Source organism: Clarias gariepinus, chromosome 19 (assembly GCF_024256425.1).
Source record: "Clarias gariepinus isolate MV-2021 ecotype Netherlands chromosome 19, CGAR_prim_01v2, whole genome shotgun sequence".
In the NCBI taxonomy this organism is placed as follows: Eukaryota; Metazoa; Chordata; class Actinopteri; order Siluriformes; family Clariidae; genus Clarias; species Clarias gariepinus.
Window position 1 is genome coordinate 142,792 of NC_071118.1, and position 21,382 is coordinate 164,173.

Below are 21,382 nucleotides of genomic sequence, written 5' to 3' on the forward strand. Positions count from 1 at the left end.
AATTAAATTTGTGTCCGTGTTTTTGTACAATAGTCAAATTATCATTGTGAATAACTGCGACGCCTCCTCCCCCACACGGAAAAAACCTATATAAAACATATATGTTTTAATATAGGTTTGATATAGGTTTTTAATATATGTGACATATATAAAATTGGCCGTTTTCCTATATTATATGTACATATATGTACATATATGCGTACATATATGTGCGCGTGCATATATGCGTGCATATATGTACCTATAGACATATATGTGACATATATAAAATTGGCCGTTTTCCTATATTATATGTAGATATATGTACATATATGCGTACATATATGTGCGCGTGCATATATGCGTGCATATATGTACCTATAGACATATATGTGACATATATAAAATTGGCCGTTTTCCTATATTATATGTACATATATGTACATATATGCGTACATATATGTGTGCCTGCATATATGTACCCATATAGACATATGTGACATATATAAAATTGGCCGTTTTCCTATATTATATGTACATATATGTGTACATATATACGTGCATATATGTACCTATGTGCATATATATGCACCTATATTTTTACCTAGATATTAGTAAAATTATTAAAATCCATAGCTGTTAGACAACATAAATAAAAGCCCAAAATGTAGAAATTTAATTTTTTTATTTTTTTAAGAACAATCAAATAGTAAAAGAACAAAAATAAGACAAAAAAAACTCAACAGGAAGAAAACATATATATATTTTGAGGACCTTCTCAGCTTCGTGAGCTTTGAATTGATAGATGTGCCTGTCTGCCCTCGGGTGGCTGCCGGCCACTTCTTCAATGTAGCATCTAGAAAAGACAAAAATAATAAGACAGTATAATAATAATAAATGATTATTTATTAAAACGTTTATAAACATCTGTAAACTCCATAAGGCATTAGCTTAGCCACCGGGAAATATGTTTGTGCTACATACAGAAAGGCAGCATGTTAGCATGATTTACCTAAACTATGTAAATGGCATTGAAAGCCAATGTGTCACACAAGCTGACAAGAGCTAGCTGAAGTGAGGAAAATATTTACTAATATTAGTTTATTATTATCAGAATAAGAGTTATATAAGACTTAATAACTTACCCAGTGTGTCCTCCTGGATTCTCTCTTCAAAATGCTCCCGTTCGTCGTCAGGGCCACACAGTCTTCCTCTGAGGTAAATGTAAACTCCTCCCATTTTCCAGAACATTCTGAAGAGTTTCCTTGTCCGGGGGCGTGGCCTAGTATGTAAATTAGCCGGACTGATTTCTGTCTGATTGGCATGTGGGCGTGTCCTGCCTCGGGTCATTAGAAGATAACTCGACAGAAATTCTAAAATGTGTTTTTTATTTAGTTAGTTCTTAGTTATTGCCTTGATAATAGAAAATATGAGCGCATCATGTATGACAGTTGCCAAAGTGAGATATGAGCTAAAATGACCAGATCCTGCCATGAGCTATATAGAAGACATATCTTGTATGTACATATAGGGCTTATATGTGGATATAAAGAAGCAATACAGGAGACCTATATGGCCTGTATATGCACATATATGCACCTCAATTTTGCCTATATGCAGCATATATATTATCATATATACTGCATATATCCTCATGTAGGTCAGGATATATGTGCATATATACTGCATATAGGTGAGGATATATGCGCATATATACTGCATATAGGCCTTCATATATGGGCATATATCCTCATGTAGGTCAGGATATATGTGCATATATACTGCATATAGGTGAGGATAAATGCGCATATATACTGCATATAGGCCTTCATATATGGGCATATATCCTCATGTAGGTCAGGAAATATGTGCATATATACTGCATATAGGTGAGGATAAATGCGCATATATACTGCATATAGGCCTTCATATATGCGCATATATCCTCATATAGGTCAGGATATATGTGCATATATACTGCATATAGGTGAGGATAAATGCGCATATATACTGCATATAGGCCTTCATATATGCGCATATATCCTTATATAGGTCAGGATATATGTGCATATATACTGCATATAGGTGAGGATATATGCGCATATATCCTCATATAGGTGAGGATATATGCGCATATATACTGCATATAGGTTTCATATATGCGCATATATCCTCATATAGATTCTTTCCATGTGGGCCTCTACCAGTTAACCGAGGCTGGTGTATGTAGCTGTATCCAGGAGGACTAGCTTCATTTAGAGCTACATACTCGTCCTGTTTAATCCAGGTTTCTGTTAAACAGAGTATATCAAACTCCTGATCTGTGATAATTTCATTAACTATAACTGCTTTAGATGCGAGAGATCTAATATTTAACAGTCCTAGCTTCAGATCAGAGGTGCCGGCTGCGCATTCAGTCTGATCCAAGTTTGTGGTCTTTATGCTAATTAAATTACTAAAACAGACTTTCTGAGTCTTTCTAAATTTGTTTTTAGCTCGGGGAACAGACACAGTCTCAATAGAGTGAACCCTGAGTGACGACTCTATGCAGCTAGCAGACGGTTGGTTTAGCGTAAGGGATCTAATGTTGAGAAGTCCAAACTTTAGAGGTAGACTTCGATTACTTATTTGGGCTTTTTCTGGTTTAATGGTTACCAGATTGTTTCGGCTGGATTTAACGAATTTATTCTTTTTTCTCACTAATCGGGGAATAGACACAGTTTCTATAGTACAAGCGAAGTGTGTGCGTCTATTAGTATGGTGAGTTTTATTGTGGCTGGTATCTAAAGAATCTGAGGTATGACTTACCGCAAGTCAGATGGTTCGTAATGTCCTGGAAATGTTGTCAGAGAGGACCGCTGCTCCAGCTCTGCTAGGGTGCAGGCCATCTGTGCGGTAGAGCCTAGGACGCTCCCAGAAAACATTCCAGTTATCAACAAAGGGTAATCTCTGTTGTTGACACCAAGATTGTAACCATTCATTGAAGGCAAATAATCTACTGAACCTCTCGATTCCTCTCTGAAACGTCGGAAGTGGTCCAGATACGACGATCTTTGTCGTGGGTGATGTGCTGCGGACCTTCTCAACCAGGCTCCTGAAGTCCTTCTTTAGGATCTCCGTCTGCCTCAGCCTGATGTCGTTGGTGCCAGCATGGAGAACCACAGCTCGAATGTTCTTCCTCAGGGCCGCAGGCACCTGTGCAGCAACATCAAGAACACGTGCACCAGGTAAACAGCGCGTGTACGCCTTACCTTTAGCTGTGGTAGCACGCACGTGCCGGACAATGGAGTCTCCGATGACCAGCGCGTCGTGTGCCGTCTCACGGAGAGGAGCGAAGCGGTTTCGGGTTGAGATCTCGAAGACGGGTGGTGGCGGAGGAGGAGAGGTCCTCGCCCGGGGCTTGGCGCGCGTCTTCCGCTGCTGAAGTTTCCAGGCCTCGTGGTATCCCGGCGCCGGGGTGAAGGAAAGCTGGGCAGGCTGCGTTCTCGGTGCGTTGGACCTGGGCAGAGAAGCACGCGGAGTAGAGGTTGTCGGAGAATTCTCATGCCGAGAATTTACCTGGGACAGGTGAGCGTCGGTCCGCGACGATTCCAGCGTGGCTTTCCGCTGCTGTAGCCGGGCCAGCTTCACCTGTAGGTCGCGGATCAGCTTCTCCACGGCCTCCATCTCCAAGTCCACCGAGTGCAGCTCCAATGTCTCCTCACCTGCACACAGGGGCAGAGACCCAACCGACATGGTGTCTAAAAATAGAAATAACCGGTGCGAAAGAGCGTAAACAAACTTGTGATAGCCGGGCTAACGGGCTAGCGATGCTAATGAAAAGCCGGCTAGAAGCGGTGTGCTGCAAAACTATTAAAACTTATACGATATAAACTTATACGAAAACGATATAACACGCGTTTCGAGTGAATATATTATAAGGTAGTATGAAATACTTATCTGTTATATGTTTACTCTTCGTAAGGGGACGAAAAAGTAGAAAAATTGGTCAGTCTGGCGGAGCTCGGGGAGCATATGCCTCCTCACTCCTCATACTGCTAATGGTAGTTTTTCAGCATTTTCAAAGGAACCAGGGGTGGCCATTAGTCCATCAGGGAACCTACTGAAGATGCTAGTGAATGTACACACTACAGTATACAGTATATTGCTTTATTAAATAAACATCTCAAAATAACCCCTTTAAGTCAGACCCCGGTATCCACAGGGGTTTGGTTCTAACACCTCCCGCTGATAGGAAAATGATTACTGAAAGCAGAAACACACAGCGACTGAAGCGCCAAAGGCGAAGCAGCTCAAGGAGGAACATCAGCATGTGGTGATGGACATGAGCTCCAGACTTCAGACGTCACTGCTTCTGCAGGGTTTACTGTACATCCACATGTTAAAGGGAATCCTAATATTTATGATGGTTAGTTTGTTATTCCTAAACAGTTAAATCTATATCTTTATTTAAAGCTGGAAGTCACCACGCCAGTCAATTCCTGATTGCTTAATTTCAAATCCACTTGGTGGACTACATCGTGGAGGAACAAACACCAACATTGTGCCACCTCTGCATTTTATTCAGTAAAATTTTCTTAACCTTTTAAGGATTCCTTACTGTAGCCCCGCAAACCTATGGCAGGTTTTTTTTTTTAAAGTATCTCGCATGTGACAGCTCTGAAGTGATAAAGCGTATGCCGTGTGCTTCAAAGGGTGATCTCCCTCTGCAGCTATTGGTAGGAATGTTCCAAAGAAGAGAAGAAAAGTGTCCTTCAGAAAGGATGATCCACTGATGCACACTTTCTCTTCTCATTCTTTGTTTTAATGCTGAAATAAAGCATGGGAGTAGAAGTCCAAGTAAGAAATATTATAATTGGTAATGATAAATATTCCCGAATAACAGATAACGCCATGAGGTTACAGTATGATGACTTTAGAGTGACCACATCCATATCTAGTGTTATACAGATTTTTGTTGTTTCGTAACTCCTAACACACCTCATGAGTTGTGAGTCAGGTGTGTTGGCAGCTTGGAAACCTTAAAACTTCGCAAGGTAGCGTGTTTCCAGGACCGAAATTAGAAACCCTGGCTTCAAAGCTGTGTAGCTGGATGATGGCAGAGAGTCCACGGGGGAAACTGTGCTACAGGTATTCAAACCTGTCTCTGCACATCTTCACATTCTCAGCAGGGCTGGTGGTCTCCAAATCCATTTGTTGCTTGATTTTTTTTTTCTATTATATGGATTTCCCATCAACTTTCCCAAAGTGAAAAGATCAGCTCAAAAGATACCAACCAGACAGAAACTGGGAGAGATTTGTCGAGAATGTCTTCATTTTTTATCCTCCTGACATTTATCTCATAACCTTATCCAGAGCTTCAAAATAAAAACAATTCACATCTAATCAAATTTTAACCATCATATGCCACAGTTATTTTAGAGACAAGGATGGGAGCTTCAATTGGCGTTCGAGTCAAACCGGGACTTTCTGGTGCATGAAGGAGTAAAAGTGACTGACATTTACAAGAGACATCAAACACAGTACAATGATGAGACTCTTTGTCGCAGTAAAACGGTGCAGACAGTGTAAAGGAAGCTGTACCTCCGTTAATGACGATCCCGGCTGAGGTGCCTCGGAGTCTACTGCAGTCGTTCATGTGAACATTCAGAGAGCGGAACGCCTGATCTTCGAAAAATCGACGGATAACGCATCTGTCTGTGTGCACTGTACACACGATTATTCACTAGCCTACTGTGTCATCATCATCATCATCGTCATCGTCATGGCTTGCCACTCTACATGGTGCGTCACACTTTAATAATTCCGCTTCAGGAAGTCTGCATTGACGGTATTTGGGAAGACCTACAAGGTTCTCATCACCTCATCACCACTCCCTGTGATGTTCTTCATGACAACAGAAAGCTAGTTCTGTATTTAACTACATCAGTTCAAACCAGTCTGCATTCTGTCTGCATAGTTTTTCAGTTTCATTCAGTCCACACATAAGTAAAAACACCCTCTGCTCATAGACATTTTCTTTAAAAATAAGAAAAATGTTTAAGATATGGCAGTCGTAGAGGCGTAAAGTTAAGTTACATGTACTTAAGCGACTTAATCGCCTGCATAATGTGATTCCAAATCCGGAAAACCTTCCTCGGGTAAAAAAACGAATGTTGCCCCAACGTAATTGCCAACTCTGAATAATGACCAAGCCTCATGAGACCTGCAAGGAGCACGCTGGACTGGTGTTTCAGGATTTTACCCTGTAATTTCATCTTCTGCACTTTCAGTGTCCTAAAATCACATTAACAGGAACCGGTATGACCCCAGTGTCATGAACAATGAGCTTTTGTCTTAAACACATTGCAAATAGAGAAGATGGTGTTTGATCACAAATCATTTGCAAACACTGACCAGTAAGTCGGGTAATTAGGCAGGTGAGCTCTTTTTGCTAACTTATAGATAAACTTATGGAGTGTTTACAGCCCCTACTGTAGATGTGATGGGTGTGGCCACTTCTTTGTCCATTAAAGACTGTAATAAATTTGTAAGTTTAAGCCAGATCCACACTGTGTTTGAATGTTTTATGAATAGATTGTGCTGTGATTTACTGAAATAATTGGAAATGTTCTCTGCACTCATTTACTGTACATTCCTCATCAAATACCCCAACCACGCATCAAATACTTCTACTCATTACTAAAAATCCTACAGCTTAGCAAATACCGCTATCCATCACCAAATACTCTTACCCATCATCAAATACTGCTTACCCATCATCAAATACTCCTACCCATCATCAAATACTCCTACCCATCATCAAATACTGCTTACCCATCATCAAATACTCCTACCAATCATCAAATACTCCTACCCATCATCAAATACTGCTTACCCATCATCAAATACTCCTACCCATCATCAAATACTCCTACCCATCATCAAATACTCCTACCCATCATCAAATACTCCTACCCATCATTAAATACTGCATACCCATCATCAAATACTCCTACCCTCATCAAATACTCCTACCATCATCAAATACTCCTACCCATCATCAAATACTGCTTACCCATTATCAAATACTCCTACCCATCATCAAATACTGCTTACCCATCATCAAATACTCCTACCAATCATCAAATACTGCTTACCCATCATCAAATACTCCTACCCATCATCAAATACTCCTACCCTCATCAAATACTCCTACCCATTATCAAATACTCCTACCCATCATCAAATACTCCTACCAATCATCAAATACTTCTACCCATCATCAAATACTGCTTACCCATCATCAAATACTCCTACCCATCATCAAATACTCCTACCCTCATCAAATACTCCTACCCATCATCAAATACTCCTACCCTCATCAAATACTCCTACCCATCATCAAATACTCCTACCCATCATCAAATACTGCTTACCCATCACCAAATACTCCTACTAATCATCAAATACTCCTACCCATCATCAAATACTGCTTAGCCATCATCAAATACTCCTACCAATAATCAAATACTCCTACCCATCATCAAATACTCCTACCATCATCAAATACTCCTACCAATCATCAAATACTGCTTACCCATTATCAAATACTCCTACCCATCATCAAATACTGCTTACCCATCATCAAATACTCCTACCAATCATCAAATACTTCTACCCATCATCAAATACTGCTTACCCATCATCAAATACTCCTACCAATCATCAAATACTCCTACCCATCATCAAATACTGCTTACCCATCATCAAATACTCCTACCCATCATCAAATACTCCTACCCATCATCAAATACTCCTACCCATCATTAAATACTCCTACCCATCATCAAATACTGCTTACCCATCATCAAATACTCCTACCTATCATCAAATACTCCTACCCATCATCAAATACTCCTACCCTCATCAAATACTCCTACCCATCATCAAATACTCCTACCCTCATCAAATACTCCTACCCATCATCAAATACTCCTACCCATCATCAAATACTGCTTACCCATCATCAAATACTCCTACCAATCATCAAATACTGCTTACCCATCATCAAATACTCCTACCCATCATCAAATACTCCTACCCTCATCAAATACTCCTACCAATCATCAAATACTCCTACCAATCATTAAATACTCCTATCCATCATCAAATACTGCTTACCCATCATCAAATACTCCTACCCATCATCAAATACTCCTACCCATCATCAAATACTCCTACCCTCATCAAATACTCCTACCCTCATCAAATACTCCTACCCATCATCAAATACTCCTACCCATCATCAAATACTGCTTACCCATCACCAAATACTCCTACCAATCATCAAATACTCCTACCCATCATCAAATACTGCTTAGCCATCACCAAATACTCCTACCCATCATCAAATACTCCTACCCTCATCAAATACTCCTACCATCATCAAATACTCCTACCCATCATCAAATACTGCTTACCCATTATCAAATACTCCTACCCATCATCAAATACTGCTTACCCATCATCAAATACTCCTACCAATCATCAAATACTTCTACCCATCATCAAATACTGCTTACCCATCATCAAATACTCCTACCAATCATCAAATACTCCTACCCATCATCAAATACTGCTTACCCATCATCAAATACTCCTACCCATCATCAAATACTCCTACCCATCATCAAATACTGCTTACCCATCATCAAATACTCCTACCAATCATCAAATACTGCTTACCCATCATCAAATACTCCTACCCATCATCAAATACTCCTACCCTCATCAAATACTCCTACCAATCATCAAATACTGCTTACCCATCACCAAATACTCCTACCAATCATCAAATACTCCTACCCATCATCAAATACTGCTTACCCATCATCAAATACTCCTACCAATAATCAAATACTCCTACCCATCATCAAATACTGCTTACCCATCATCAAATACTCCTACCTATCATCAAATACTCCTACCCATCATCAAATACTCCTACCCATCATCAAATACTGCTTACCCATTATCAAATACTCCTACCCATCATCAAATACTGCTTACCCATCATCAAATACTCCTACCAATCATCAAATACTGCTTACCCATCACCAAATACTCCTACCAATCATCAAATACTCCTACCCATCATCAAATACTGCTTACCCATCATCAAATACTCCTACCCATCATCAAATACTCCTACCCATCATCAAATACTCCTACCCATCATCAAATACTCCTACCCATCATCAAATACTCCTACCCTCATCAAATACTCCTACCCATCATCAAATACTCCTACCCATCATTAAATACTGCTTACCCATCATCAAATACCCCTACCCATCATCAAATACTCCTACCCATCATCAAATACTCATAACAATCATCAAATACTGCTTACCCATAATTAAATACCCCTACCCAGCATCAAATAGGCCTACTACTACTCATCATCAAGTACCGCTATCTACAGTATCATCAAATACCGCTAAACATCACAAAGTACTCTTACCCATAATCAAATATTCTTACTCATCATCAAATACTCCTACCCATCATCAAATACCGCTATCTATCATCAAATACTGCTATCCTTCACAAAGTACTCTTACCCATCATCAAAGTACTCTTACCCATCATCAAATACTGCTTACCCATGATCAAATAATCTTACCTATCATCAAATACTGCTTAGCCATGATCAAATAATCTTACCTATCATCAAATACTCCTACCCAGCATCAAATACCACTATCCATCATCAAATACCCTTCCCCATCACCAAGTACTCTTACTTACCCAGCATCAAATACTGCTTACCCATTATCAAATACTGCTTACCCATAATCAGATACGCTCACCCATTATCAAATACTGCTTACCTATCATCAAATACTCCTACCCAGCATCAATTACTGCTTACCTATCATCAAATACTCCTACCCATTATCAAATACTTCTACCCATCATTGAGTACTCATACCCTATCCTACCATCATCAAAGACTTTTATTTAGCATGAAATACCTCTTATCAAATACTCCTACCCATTATCAAATACTTATACCCGTCATCCATGTACTCTTACCTATCATCAAATACTCCTACCCATTATCAAATACTCCTACCCATCATCAAATACTCCTACCCAGCATCAAATACTCCTACCCATTGTTAAATACTCCTACCCATCATTAAATACTGCTATCCATCATCAAATATGGCTATCCATCACCAAGTACTCTTACCCATCATCAGATACTGCTTACCCATCCTCAAATACTCCTACCATCATCAAATACTCCTACCATCATCAGATACTCCTAACATCATCAAATACTTATACTCATCATCGAGTACTCTTACCCTATCCTACCCATTAAATACTCCTACCCATTATCCAGTACCCTTACAGCTTAGCAAATACACATACCCTTCATCACGTAGCCATACCTCTTAGCCAATACCCATGCCACCCATCACACGCACGCTCCCTCTCGACAAATACTGTATGATAACAGTATGATAATTTATCCTTAGCCATCTGTTGTATTCTCTCTAAATTGCCTTCATTTTCATTTCAAGAGTCGAAGTAGAGACCAGAATCAAGAGATGCACAGAACCCTTCACACAAACTGCACTGAAGAGTTATTTAATGAGAAGATGCTTCACGCTGGGGTTTTGATATCTCTTAGCTGACTAGATCAATACATCTGCTCCACAGTCAGAATCCGCGTGAATGAGGGAGCTCTGGGTAAATTTAGCTTAGTCCCTGAGATCAGGTAAAAGGCTAATATTAGCAGCTATTAGCATGACAGTTTCCAAAACATGTTACGGAAATCTTGTTATAAATAGCAAAGAGTAAATAGCTTTTAAGATTTACATCAACAATGGAGCTTTTTTTCAGTGAAAGCGCGACAGATTTATTAAAATAAGGCTGATTAGGCCGACAGCATTCGGGACAGCTGTGAGTAAGGGCTCTAAAAAGTCTTTAAAACAACATTATCATTTGATTCAAAATTAAAATCTGTTTAGATAACAGAATGATCTGCTGAAATATAATAAAATATGAGCTATTTTATAATGAGATCAGAAACCACTGGCTTCAAATTGCACTCTGCTTGAAATGCATAATTTAGAAGTCGCAATGAGATAGAGGAAGCAGGCACAGAGCTGCGAGACGTACTGCCAAGGAATCACACACACATCTGTAAATAAAGAAAGAAAGAAAGACAGAAAGAAAGAAAGAAAAAATTTAACTCAGGTTTGGAGAGAGCAATGTAAAAATGATGTAAATAATGTTTGCATTATGACATACCTGTCCAATTTATTAGGTACACCTTAATAACATTCAATGGAATTTGGGCCAAATTACACAAAAACCTGGTGCGGAAACCTTTTCACTTGGTACTGATAATCCACCCAAAATAGCTTGTCACCTGGTGGGTAGTAACGAGTTACATTTACTCCGTTACATTTACTTGAATACCTTTTTGAAAAAAATGTTACTTCTATGCATAGTTTTACTGCACCATACTTTTTACTTTTACTTGAGTAGATTTGTGAAGAAGAAACGCTACTCTCACTCGGCTCCACTCGACGCGACTCGACTCTTTACTTTTCTAACCGTTTATTCGACACTTCAGATTTTCTTTATTTTACTCAGAGATAAATGCAGCCGGTGGATCTACCACGTCCGTTCAGACGTAGCAACAATAATCACATGACTCTGTTTGACCAATCAGCCGCAATTACAATAATATGTATATTATAAGAGTTATACACTTGAAATATATAATATATAATAATATATAATAATATATATATATAATAATTTATAATTAGCAAAAAAGCTAAAGACTAAAAAAAGTTTTCACAGTTTAGGATAAAGTGAGACGTCTTGTACATCTGTTGAGCCATTTGGAGGACGACTGAATACACAGTAACTCTCACACTGGAAATAGTTTAAACTGTTCAAACATACATATGTTACCTACAGTAGGGATTTGATTCAAAAGCTTTTTTATGTTGTAAAAAAAAAGTGAGATTAGGACATTTGTGTTTCTTGTTCCTTAATTTGCTATTTTGTAAAGATATTTAGTTTTATTAATTTATTTTATTTAATTTATTTCATATATTTTATTATTTGGAAATGTCAGAATTTGTACATTATTTATAATTTTGTCCGGCCGCTTACATAATAAAAATAAATAAATCGCACATTACGATTGAAACTGTTACTCAGCACTTGAGTATTTTTTCACCGAGTACTTTTTTAATATTTGAATACTTGAGTAATACTTTGGATGACTACTTTTTACTTGAGTAATATTATTTTGAAATACAGCTTCTCTTATTTGAGTACATTTTTGGCTCCTCTACCCACCTCTGTCTGGAAGTTACATTTCACAAACACTAGCTTCATCCGCGCAGACAACAAGCTCAGGACATTGTTTTGGTAATGCGTTGCTTATTTAAATGTCCATCTGTAAGGAGAAGCATGAGACGTTCTTGTCTTTCTTTTAACCTTAAAAGAGAGGCGTAACAAATTGGCTTGGCCACACCCAGAAAGATAACCGAGAACATTTTTAATGGTGCACCAGTTTGATTTGTTTGTAGACGTTCTGGTGAGCCAAACTGTTCGTCTTCTCTTCGCCCACACACCATTAGGGAGAGCTGTGTCCCTGTTTCGAATGGCATTCTTAGTCTGATCACATTTGAAAGACTTTGGAGGAAGCTGTTTCTCCCCTCGTCCCACTGAGATTTGCAACTTTAAAGCTCAGGCAAGTTTCCGTTCCACAGAGTACAGTGTGTTTATACGGTGTGTGGCTCTGCTCCTGTCGCTGATCAGAGGCGGAGGGGAAGTCGAGGTGCTTCACGTAGAGACAGGAGTGATAACTGAACCCGATTCGCTGTGATCCGGTGGGCCGACAGAGACGTGACCTGGATGTGTGGACGCTCGTTCTTTGATATTTATTGTAATTGAAATGAACCAATGCAACATTCATGATGAGTAAAAAAAAAAAACTGATGTGTTAAAACTATTCATATTCTACTCTGATGTGTTTCGAATCGTTCCCTTATAAATAAAAGCGTACTGGGTCTGTTGGAGCCTGCGGCAGGAAGCATGTTCAATCGCACCGTGTCAGCGTGAACATTCCTCGTCTGATAGCCTTCTGCTTTCTTTATCTCTGTAATTCTAGCGAATGCACCCAGTAAACTGAAAGGTTGTTATAATGAAAATAGCAGAAGTAATGACACAGAGGATTATAATTTGCATATTGCATAAATAGGACATGATTGTGTGGACATGGTTGAACGCCCCAGACGCCGGGCGACTGCACATCCAGACGCAGGACTGCTCTAGGAGATTGTACTGCCATAATGTGGCTTCGAGAGCTCAAATGTCTTAATGTTTTAAAATAAATAAATAAATAAATAAAGCCTAGATTGCTCTCATAAATGCTCTCTTATCAGTTACTGCCATCCATCCATCCTTAGCTGATCCTGAACCCCTCAATCAGAAGCACTTCAAACTCCCTGAAGACAGAACACGATTCGTATAAAAATAAACAGCATTACAAGCTTTCCCTGAACACACTGTACATCTGAAGCAGAAATCCTTTATACAGGAAATTCTCCCTGAGTCGATTGGACTCTTTGTCCGGCACATGCCAAGGGTCAGTCAAGTCAGAGTTCTTTTCTGTTGTTGTGAATTTATATTCCATAAACATATTCCATTAGCTTTTACTCTTCTGGTCCTTGAGTCATGCTCTCACTTACTGTATTAGAGCACGAGTTCACAAGCTGAAAAGAGAACTGCATTGCTCGAGGACTGTGAGATTGACGGCAGCAGGGCAAATACTTAGACATGGGTTAATAAATATGGTATAGGGCAAAATGTGGAGTAAATAAATTATGTAAGTACATCTAGAACCCAAACAGACAACCATATTAGAAACACGTGTGTTTCATTTCCATATTTTTCTTTTGATTCTGTAAAGCCACTTGTATGTGAATTAGTGTCTGAGTTAGTGTGTGTGTGTGTGTGTGTGTGTGTGTGTGGCACAGACCCCATGCCTCCTGCGACCCTGTACAGGATAAGCGCTATAGAGAGCGAGTGAGATGAGAGTGAAGTGTCTGACTCCTGCTCGGGGCAGAGAGACCAAGTGAAGAGGTGAGAAAGTGACCTGAAAGAAATCAAGAATGATGAAACAGTGTGTAAACAGCCGTCACTTCAGAAATATGTACACCCGACTAGTCTCTCTCTCTCTCTCTCTCTCTCTCTCTCTTTCTCTCTCTCTCCTCACCTTCGTCCCTGCATTAGGTGCTTTTAAAAATAGCTGTTCTGCTGACTGGCGAGCGATCTCCATTACCTTTAACAGTAAAGTAATATTCTCGATCTTGGGATGAATCTGCTTAACTCGTCCTCGAGATTCGCTCTGGCCTTAAAAACACTGAGCTGACAAATTTTATTACACTAAGGTAACAACGAGCGACTTTTTATCGAATGTTTAAAAGTCTATAACGTAACTAATCCATCATGTACAGCAGGGAGCTTCAGCTCCAGTCCTGGCGTCCAACACAGCTCGGAGAATCTTCTGCACGAACGCAGCTGATTCATCTAATCTGTTAATCACCGGGTCCAGTGGGTGTGTTTAGGTGTTGATGAATTACACACTGCATTGGACTCCGGCCCTGCAGAACTGACTGGAGCTGAAGATCACCTGGTGTAAGGACTAGGCTAAGCAGAGAGGGCACTAACCAGATAACCAGTAACACCTTCAGCCCAGTAAAAACCGTCTGTCTGATGTCAGGTCCCAGAACAGCTGGCAAGGATCAGAATTGATCTGGAAAAGAAATCAGTTTTCTTTTCTTTTCTCATCAAATACTTTATTATATTTACTGTACTTTATATATATATTTTATTAAAGCTTAGTATTTAAAGAAAAAAAAAACCCTTGCATGTGAGTCTGTATAAAGCTTTCAGTATCAGCCCTAGAAAAGGGAACGCTAAAGCGATCCATCACTGTGTGTTCCACGCCGTCTGGGTCAGACAGTCCGCCAAAGGACCACATAAACGTCCACCTGCTTTTTTTTCGTGCAGCGATTGTAAAGGTTTCTGCAACAGATAAAACTGACGTTGATACGAGATATCAGCACTGCGTCGGTTCAATCTGGAGTCGGCCGACAGGAAAATGTCTTCCACCCCCGGTGTGTTCCTGGAACCTGACACACGTCTCATCACACTGAGGTTCAGCAAGAGCGTAATTTCACATTCGGCATGTAATTCAGCAGAGGTAATTACAGGAGAGCTAATCCTGTCAGCTAGATGTGTCGAGGCCTCTGGAGCTTGTACTGTAGAAGATTAATGAAAACATGACCTCATGAATGAAATGCAACGTTTCTTTATTGTCTGTTTAGGGATTAAAGAGTGTCGGTAATGATGCGCTCAGTGAATTATGAAAGTAGCTTTAAAGTCTATAAAATCAAATCAGATTTTTTTTTTCATTTACAGATTTTACATTAAATGAGTTTTTTTTATATATTTTAACTTTATACAAGTAAGCTAAGGACACTATAGTCATTTTTATGTTGTTTTGTCTCCTCTTGTTGTGTCTCAATACTGTCTGCCTGATAGGCAGGAATCGAACATTCAGCCCTGGAGGTGTAAGGCGACAGTGCTGCCACTGATCAGACTAACAAACATCAGATGGTGAATGTCATCACAACATCATTACAACTATATTACAACGCTCCTCTAACGTTAGGGTTCCTGCTGGGACAGAGAGTGTGTACTGTGTACTGACTATCATACACTGAGTTCAATCCTAGTCTCGGACATTTTTCATTACTGAGGACGAATGCTGCTTCTGTTTAGAGCACGTTATATCTTTTAAAAGGTTACCGAGAGGTTACACTCACTAGGCCTCAGAGATGACGGCTTTTATTTCCGCTGACTCGTTTCTACCGTGTGAACGATGTAATGCACAGCTCATTTAGACAATGTTGTATTTCACTAAATAGACTGAGAAAACCTGTTGGAGTCAGTTTTTAGTCGAGGAAGTCAAGATGAAGTCAAGGTGCCTTTGAAGCTGTTAAAAACGTGAATTTGCTCGAGCCACAGATAGGACAAGCTGTCCCTCTCGAGCAGAGGCTTAACACCATTGTGCAGAGACCTGAGTTAAAGTGATTATTGCGCACGGTCAGATATTGCAAAAAGGAATTTTCCACAGTAGCCGAAGCCCTGCTTTGTGCTGAATTGTTGCATGATCTGTATTTAAAACTAACCATGCATCCGGTGAGACTCAACCAGTCGCACTGAAAAGCTGTGAAAATCTTCCTCTGCAGGGAGCAATGGTGGCTCCGCTGGCGTACGGCTTCAGCATGCTGCATACTGTTAGAGGCTGAAATGATGGTGGCATTATAATCCTGATATGTGATTTAATGCATGAAATATTACTCTTACAGCACACCGCAGCTGGAATGTTCATTTGTTAACATTACACACGTCGGGACAACATTAGTGCTGAATCAGGCTGTTTTCGAAAGTTATAATGACTTTGACGAAATGATGTGGGGACAAAGTTGAACAAATTCCTCTAACACAATGTTGCATAAAAAATTTCACAGCAATATCAACATCAAACCTGCGTATGACTCGAACGCTGGTCTCTGATGCGAGAGCACTGCATGCTTACCACTCGACCACTAGGGGACGCACTGTTGATGCTAGTAAATGCAGGTACGGAACAATGAGAACCACAAAAAAAACAGCAATTTAATGGAAATATTAAATTGGAAAGCAGCAGCCAAAAGGGTAAAAAAAAAAAAAAAAACATCAGCCTAAAATCTGAGATGTGTTGAACGAAAGCAGACGTGATGCAGTTTGGATGATGTACGGACGGCTCATTAAAGCTGAGTAATTTGGGAGCTTGCACAGACTTTGTGTAAATGGATGTTAATCAGCATACATGCTCCAGATAAAGGTTACAACTATGTTGTTTTGAAGATCATCGATTTGTTGTTAAAAATTTTAGAATCGTTTCAAATTCCATTGAACAAGAGAAGCAGAAGAGTTCCTGTTCATGTTAAGGTACCAGCACTTGGGTTGCATGGTGATGTAGTGCTTATAGAGAAAGTGCTATTCTCAAAGTGCTATAGAGAGTGAGTGAGAGAGTGAGTGAACGGCGGTTCTATCACTTTAGATCAATTCTATCATTACAGATTTTTCTCAAAGTCGTCAAACTGCTTTCCATCTTTTGAAAACGTACATCCACGGTAACAGTTTCCTGATTGAATGAAGCATCGATGAGGAGTTTTGTCCATCTGAATCCAGAAGTATGTTGAACATGATTCACTTTGTCTGTGTATCATCTCTAATTCCTATGAAATAAGTTGATGAGTGGTTGGTAGCCAGGAGTATTTTTAAACGCTGGCACCACCTGTCCTTGATAGAAGGGATCTGGTAACAGAGTGGAGGAGGACTGCTGCCATGAAGACCACAAATACTCCTGGGTGGGAGGATTCACTCTATTTATACCCAGTCTGAATGCGTGGCTTGTATTAGAGGACTCGAGTGATCACTGACTTATGAACTTGAAGCGAAGTAGAACTTTCATTCAGTGTTAGGATGTTCTGAGACCATCACATTTAAAATCGTTGTCTTTAATCCAGTTTTTATCTAAAAAATGCTTAGAGTACACTATATTGACAAAAGTATTGGATCCCCTGCCTTCACATGCATACGAACTTGAGTAACATCTAATTCTTAATTCATAGGGTTTAATATGATGTTGACCCCGCCCCCTTCGCAGCTCAGCTTCAACTCTCCTGCGAAGGCTTTCCACAAGGTTTAGGAGTGTGTTTATGGGATGTGTTCACTATTCTTCCAGAAGTGCACTTCACTTCACAATGTCAGACACTGATGTTAGACAAGAAGGTGCGGCTCGCAATCTCCGCCCCTAATTCATTCCAAAGGTGTTTATCGGGTTGAGGTCAGGACTTTGTGCAGGACAGTCAAGCTAACCACTAAGCCACTGTGCCAATAATATCGGTCTTGGTGTCTCGACATGAAACATGAATCTGTTCGTCGTTTTGCTTTGTACAGCACAACTACTCGTTCAACACGTTTTCTATCAAAGCACAAGAGCAAAATGCCGTGAGGACCTCCAGTCCACCGACAAAGTCATGAACAAACACCATATTTGCATTTGTAAGGAAACAGAGTTTGAAGAGGCATTTGGAGTAATTGCAGACAAGTTGGCTGGGATCACCTAAAACAACAGCTTTAACACGTTCCTCACTACACAAACACCAAAAGATGATGGATGAAAAAAAGACCAGCTTTGTGTTTGTGTTTTTTTTTCCCCCTTTTGCACTCAACATTTTTTTGTTTTTATTGAAAGCCATTCTGTGATTTTTCCTGAGGTGCAGTGCAAAAGGGAGCAGCACTTGAACACTAGAGTGATGGTGCTAATAGAGGCAATTATACATGCGGCCATGGCCTCATTTGGCACCCACTGTCGTCCTCCTCCCCTGCTGTCTATCATTATTTATTTCCTCCTACTCTTCTTCAATTGCTGCCCCCTCCCTTTCACCAGCACACGCTGCTGCTACCCGTTTTCCTTCCCTCTGTCCATCTGTCTCTCCCTAACGTTGTTCTTACATGCAGAGAGGGAAGATTGCTAACAGTCTGCTTCTTGTCTGCTGCAGCCACAGGTGTGTCGAGGTACATTACGGAGAAATCAGTGCTGTGAAGGTTGTGTTTGCTCTCATGAGTGACACCTTCGCCATGACAAACAGTGTGATGCTGATGCATCTCCCAGACTTTGGTACGCAATTAAGTCTATTATTTACGTAATAAATAATATTAATCCAGGGGTAGCTCAGTGGTTAAGGCATTGGATTACGGTTCGGAAGATCCCAGGTTCAAACCCCACAACCACCAAGTTGCCCCTGTTGGGCCCTTGAGCAAGGCCCTTAACCCTCAACTGCTCAGATGTGTAATAAGATAAAAATGTAAGTTTCTCTGGATAAGAGCGTCTGCCACATGCCTAAATGTAAAATATTTACTCAACTGTATAATGTAATGGTAAAGAAAGCAGAAGGTCTACATATAGAGTATAAAGGACTTAATGTAGTCACGGTCAAGTAAAGATAGAATGTGCACTGGTTCACTTGATTGTACAGTATGTGAACCAGTGCACAGGATGTGGGACAAAAATCTTTACCAAGATGGACCTGAAACATGAATCTGAGAAGGAAATGAAATGGAAGACAGTAAAAAGTATTCTAAGCCTTAATGAATTTTTTAAAGCTTATACTGGCAATAAAACACACAATGTTAGTCAAGTTCTATAGGAAGCAGATAAATGTGAGTTTCTACCAGCCCCAATTTTATAAGTTTTATTCCTGCTAAAAGAAAAAGCATCAAGACTTCTGGCAAAACTTCTTCCCGTCCCCATAACCGTTGTTTATCACAGAGAGGGATGCGTTATACATTTGTTTCCTGCTCCTGAACTCGGCAGGAAGCAATTATAACCTGAGAGACAGAGAACTCATGCCATCAAGGCAACCCTTGATTAATAGAGACACTGTCTAGAAGGTGCTAAGAACCTGTTTCCATTCGTTCGGACAATATAAGTGAGCAAGCTCCAAATGCAGTAAAGCAGACTCGCTCTACACAGGGTGTCTCAGGGTCCAGTCCCCGTCTACTCTGCAAGTCAGGGGCCTCAACCATGCGATCCGCGGGTCTTGCTGTGCCAACCAGGTGAGCTGCTCAGGTGGTCTGTCTGAGTATTTTATATCTGCAAATGCAAATATTGACCTTATATACATGCAGATGCAAATATTTAATATGTGGTTCACTCTTTTAATCCTCCTAAGACCAAGCTTTATACCCTGAGAGATCGGGCTTTTCTCTGAGCTGCACCTAGACTGTGGAACGCTCTCCCAGAGTATCTGAGGACTACATAGACTGGGGATGCTTTTAAATCTGGTCTTAAAACTTAGCTTTTTATTAGAGCTTTTGGGTCGAAATAATTTGTAGCACTTTGAGATTTGTTTCAAATATAAAGTGCATTATATGTAAAATATATTATTTTATCACATTTCTGGCTTATTCTTCTTCTAGGCCTTCTTCTTTGAATTGAGTTGAAAGTCAATTTTTATATATGGACATCATTGGTAATCATATCTTATACACGAGTTATTAATTCAGGTGTAATTCAACTTGATATAAAAGTGTACATGACCAGACTGACTTTGTCCCCATACCTTGTTTTTTTTTTTTTTTTTTTTGTGTGTGTGTGTGTGTGTGTGTGTGTGTGTGTGTGTGTGTGTGTGAATACCTGAGCCTTTTATGTTTTTCACCTTACCCGGTTTTTCACTAATCCTTTTTTTTAGTATGGACAACTTGATTCCATACTTAAATCCTGTACCTGAACTTACAGATAAATTGATCTAAAATTCCTTTTAAACTTTCTAATCGGTCACTAAAAAGCATCAAATTCTGTTGATTAAGGAAGAATCTTTAGTTGTAGTATGGGCTGCACCAAAGTCTGGAAATGTCAGCCTCCCCATAATCAGTACTTATTAAAATCGAAGAGCGGGCTTCCAGACCAATAAGGCTTGAGGTTAGCATTTCTACTTAATTAATATCTTTGGGTTTAATGTAAGTATGAGTTATAAATGAGGGTATTTATCTGAACCCAGCTTGGCAGTTTAATGGCACCCGCTTGTATTTGTATGATGAAAATTTCCCTTATTGTTTGCTTCATTTATAAAAAATATGAATCAACAAGGCCGAGGTATGTTTATCAGCCCACGAGGTCACGTTGTTCAATGAAGCGGCATTATAATAAGGCTTGAACAGGGCGGGAACCCGGGCCGAAATTTGCCGCCACCTGTCGAACCTCTTCAGCTGAGCTGTTCTTCTCCCCGATTCCTGCATTGTCTGCTTTGATTATTAGTTTGGTCACACTAAAGAAGATGTGAAAAGGCAGCTTTAGACACGTTAACGTAACTGAAATTGATCTATAGCTAATTACATAAACAATAAATGTAGCTAAATTGATTTCATTTAAGATTATTAGTAGGATCAGACAGACACATCACCTCCTCTTCATGCTTTTTGGCTATTTATAGATGTCCTTTAGAAAGACCCTGTGTAGGTGACTCAGGGTGCCAATAATGTGTGTGTGTGTGTGTGTGTGTGTGTGTGATTAGGGGCATTATCAGCTTCTCCATCAATGTCACATCTTTTATACCGTCATCCATCAGCCACTAAGATAACCACAAATAGACTCTGATCTCGGGGTTTGGTTTTATGCATCTGCACTGGGTCATGTCCTGTGTGTGTAATTGTGTTTGCCAGTGTGTGTGTGTGTGTGTGTGTGTAAATGGAACCA

General features: G+C 39.8%; 1 protein-coding gene across 2 annotated transcripts in view; it reads left to right on the forward strand.

Annotated features, from left to right (window-relative positions):
• kctd16b (potassium channel tetramerization domain containing 16b) overlaps nt 1-21,382 on the forward strand; it is a 53,742-nt gene that overhangs the window by 12,462 nt on the left and 19,898 nt on the right. The window contains exon 2 of one of the 2 annotated variants that reach the window (XM_053477894.1): nt 4,184-4,257. The exons of the other annotated variant lie outside the window; for it this stretch is intronic. Within the exon in view, the coding sequence (XP_053333869.1) occupies nt 4,184-4,197 (14 nt within the window). The 3' untranslated portion in view covers nt 4,198-4,257. Of the gene's footprint in view, nt 1-4,183; nt 4,258-21,382 lie in introns of those variants that run through there. 2 annotated transcript variants of the gene reach the window in all.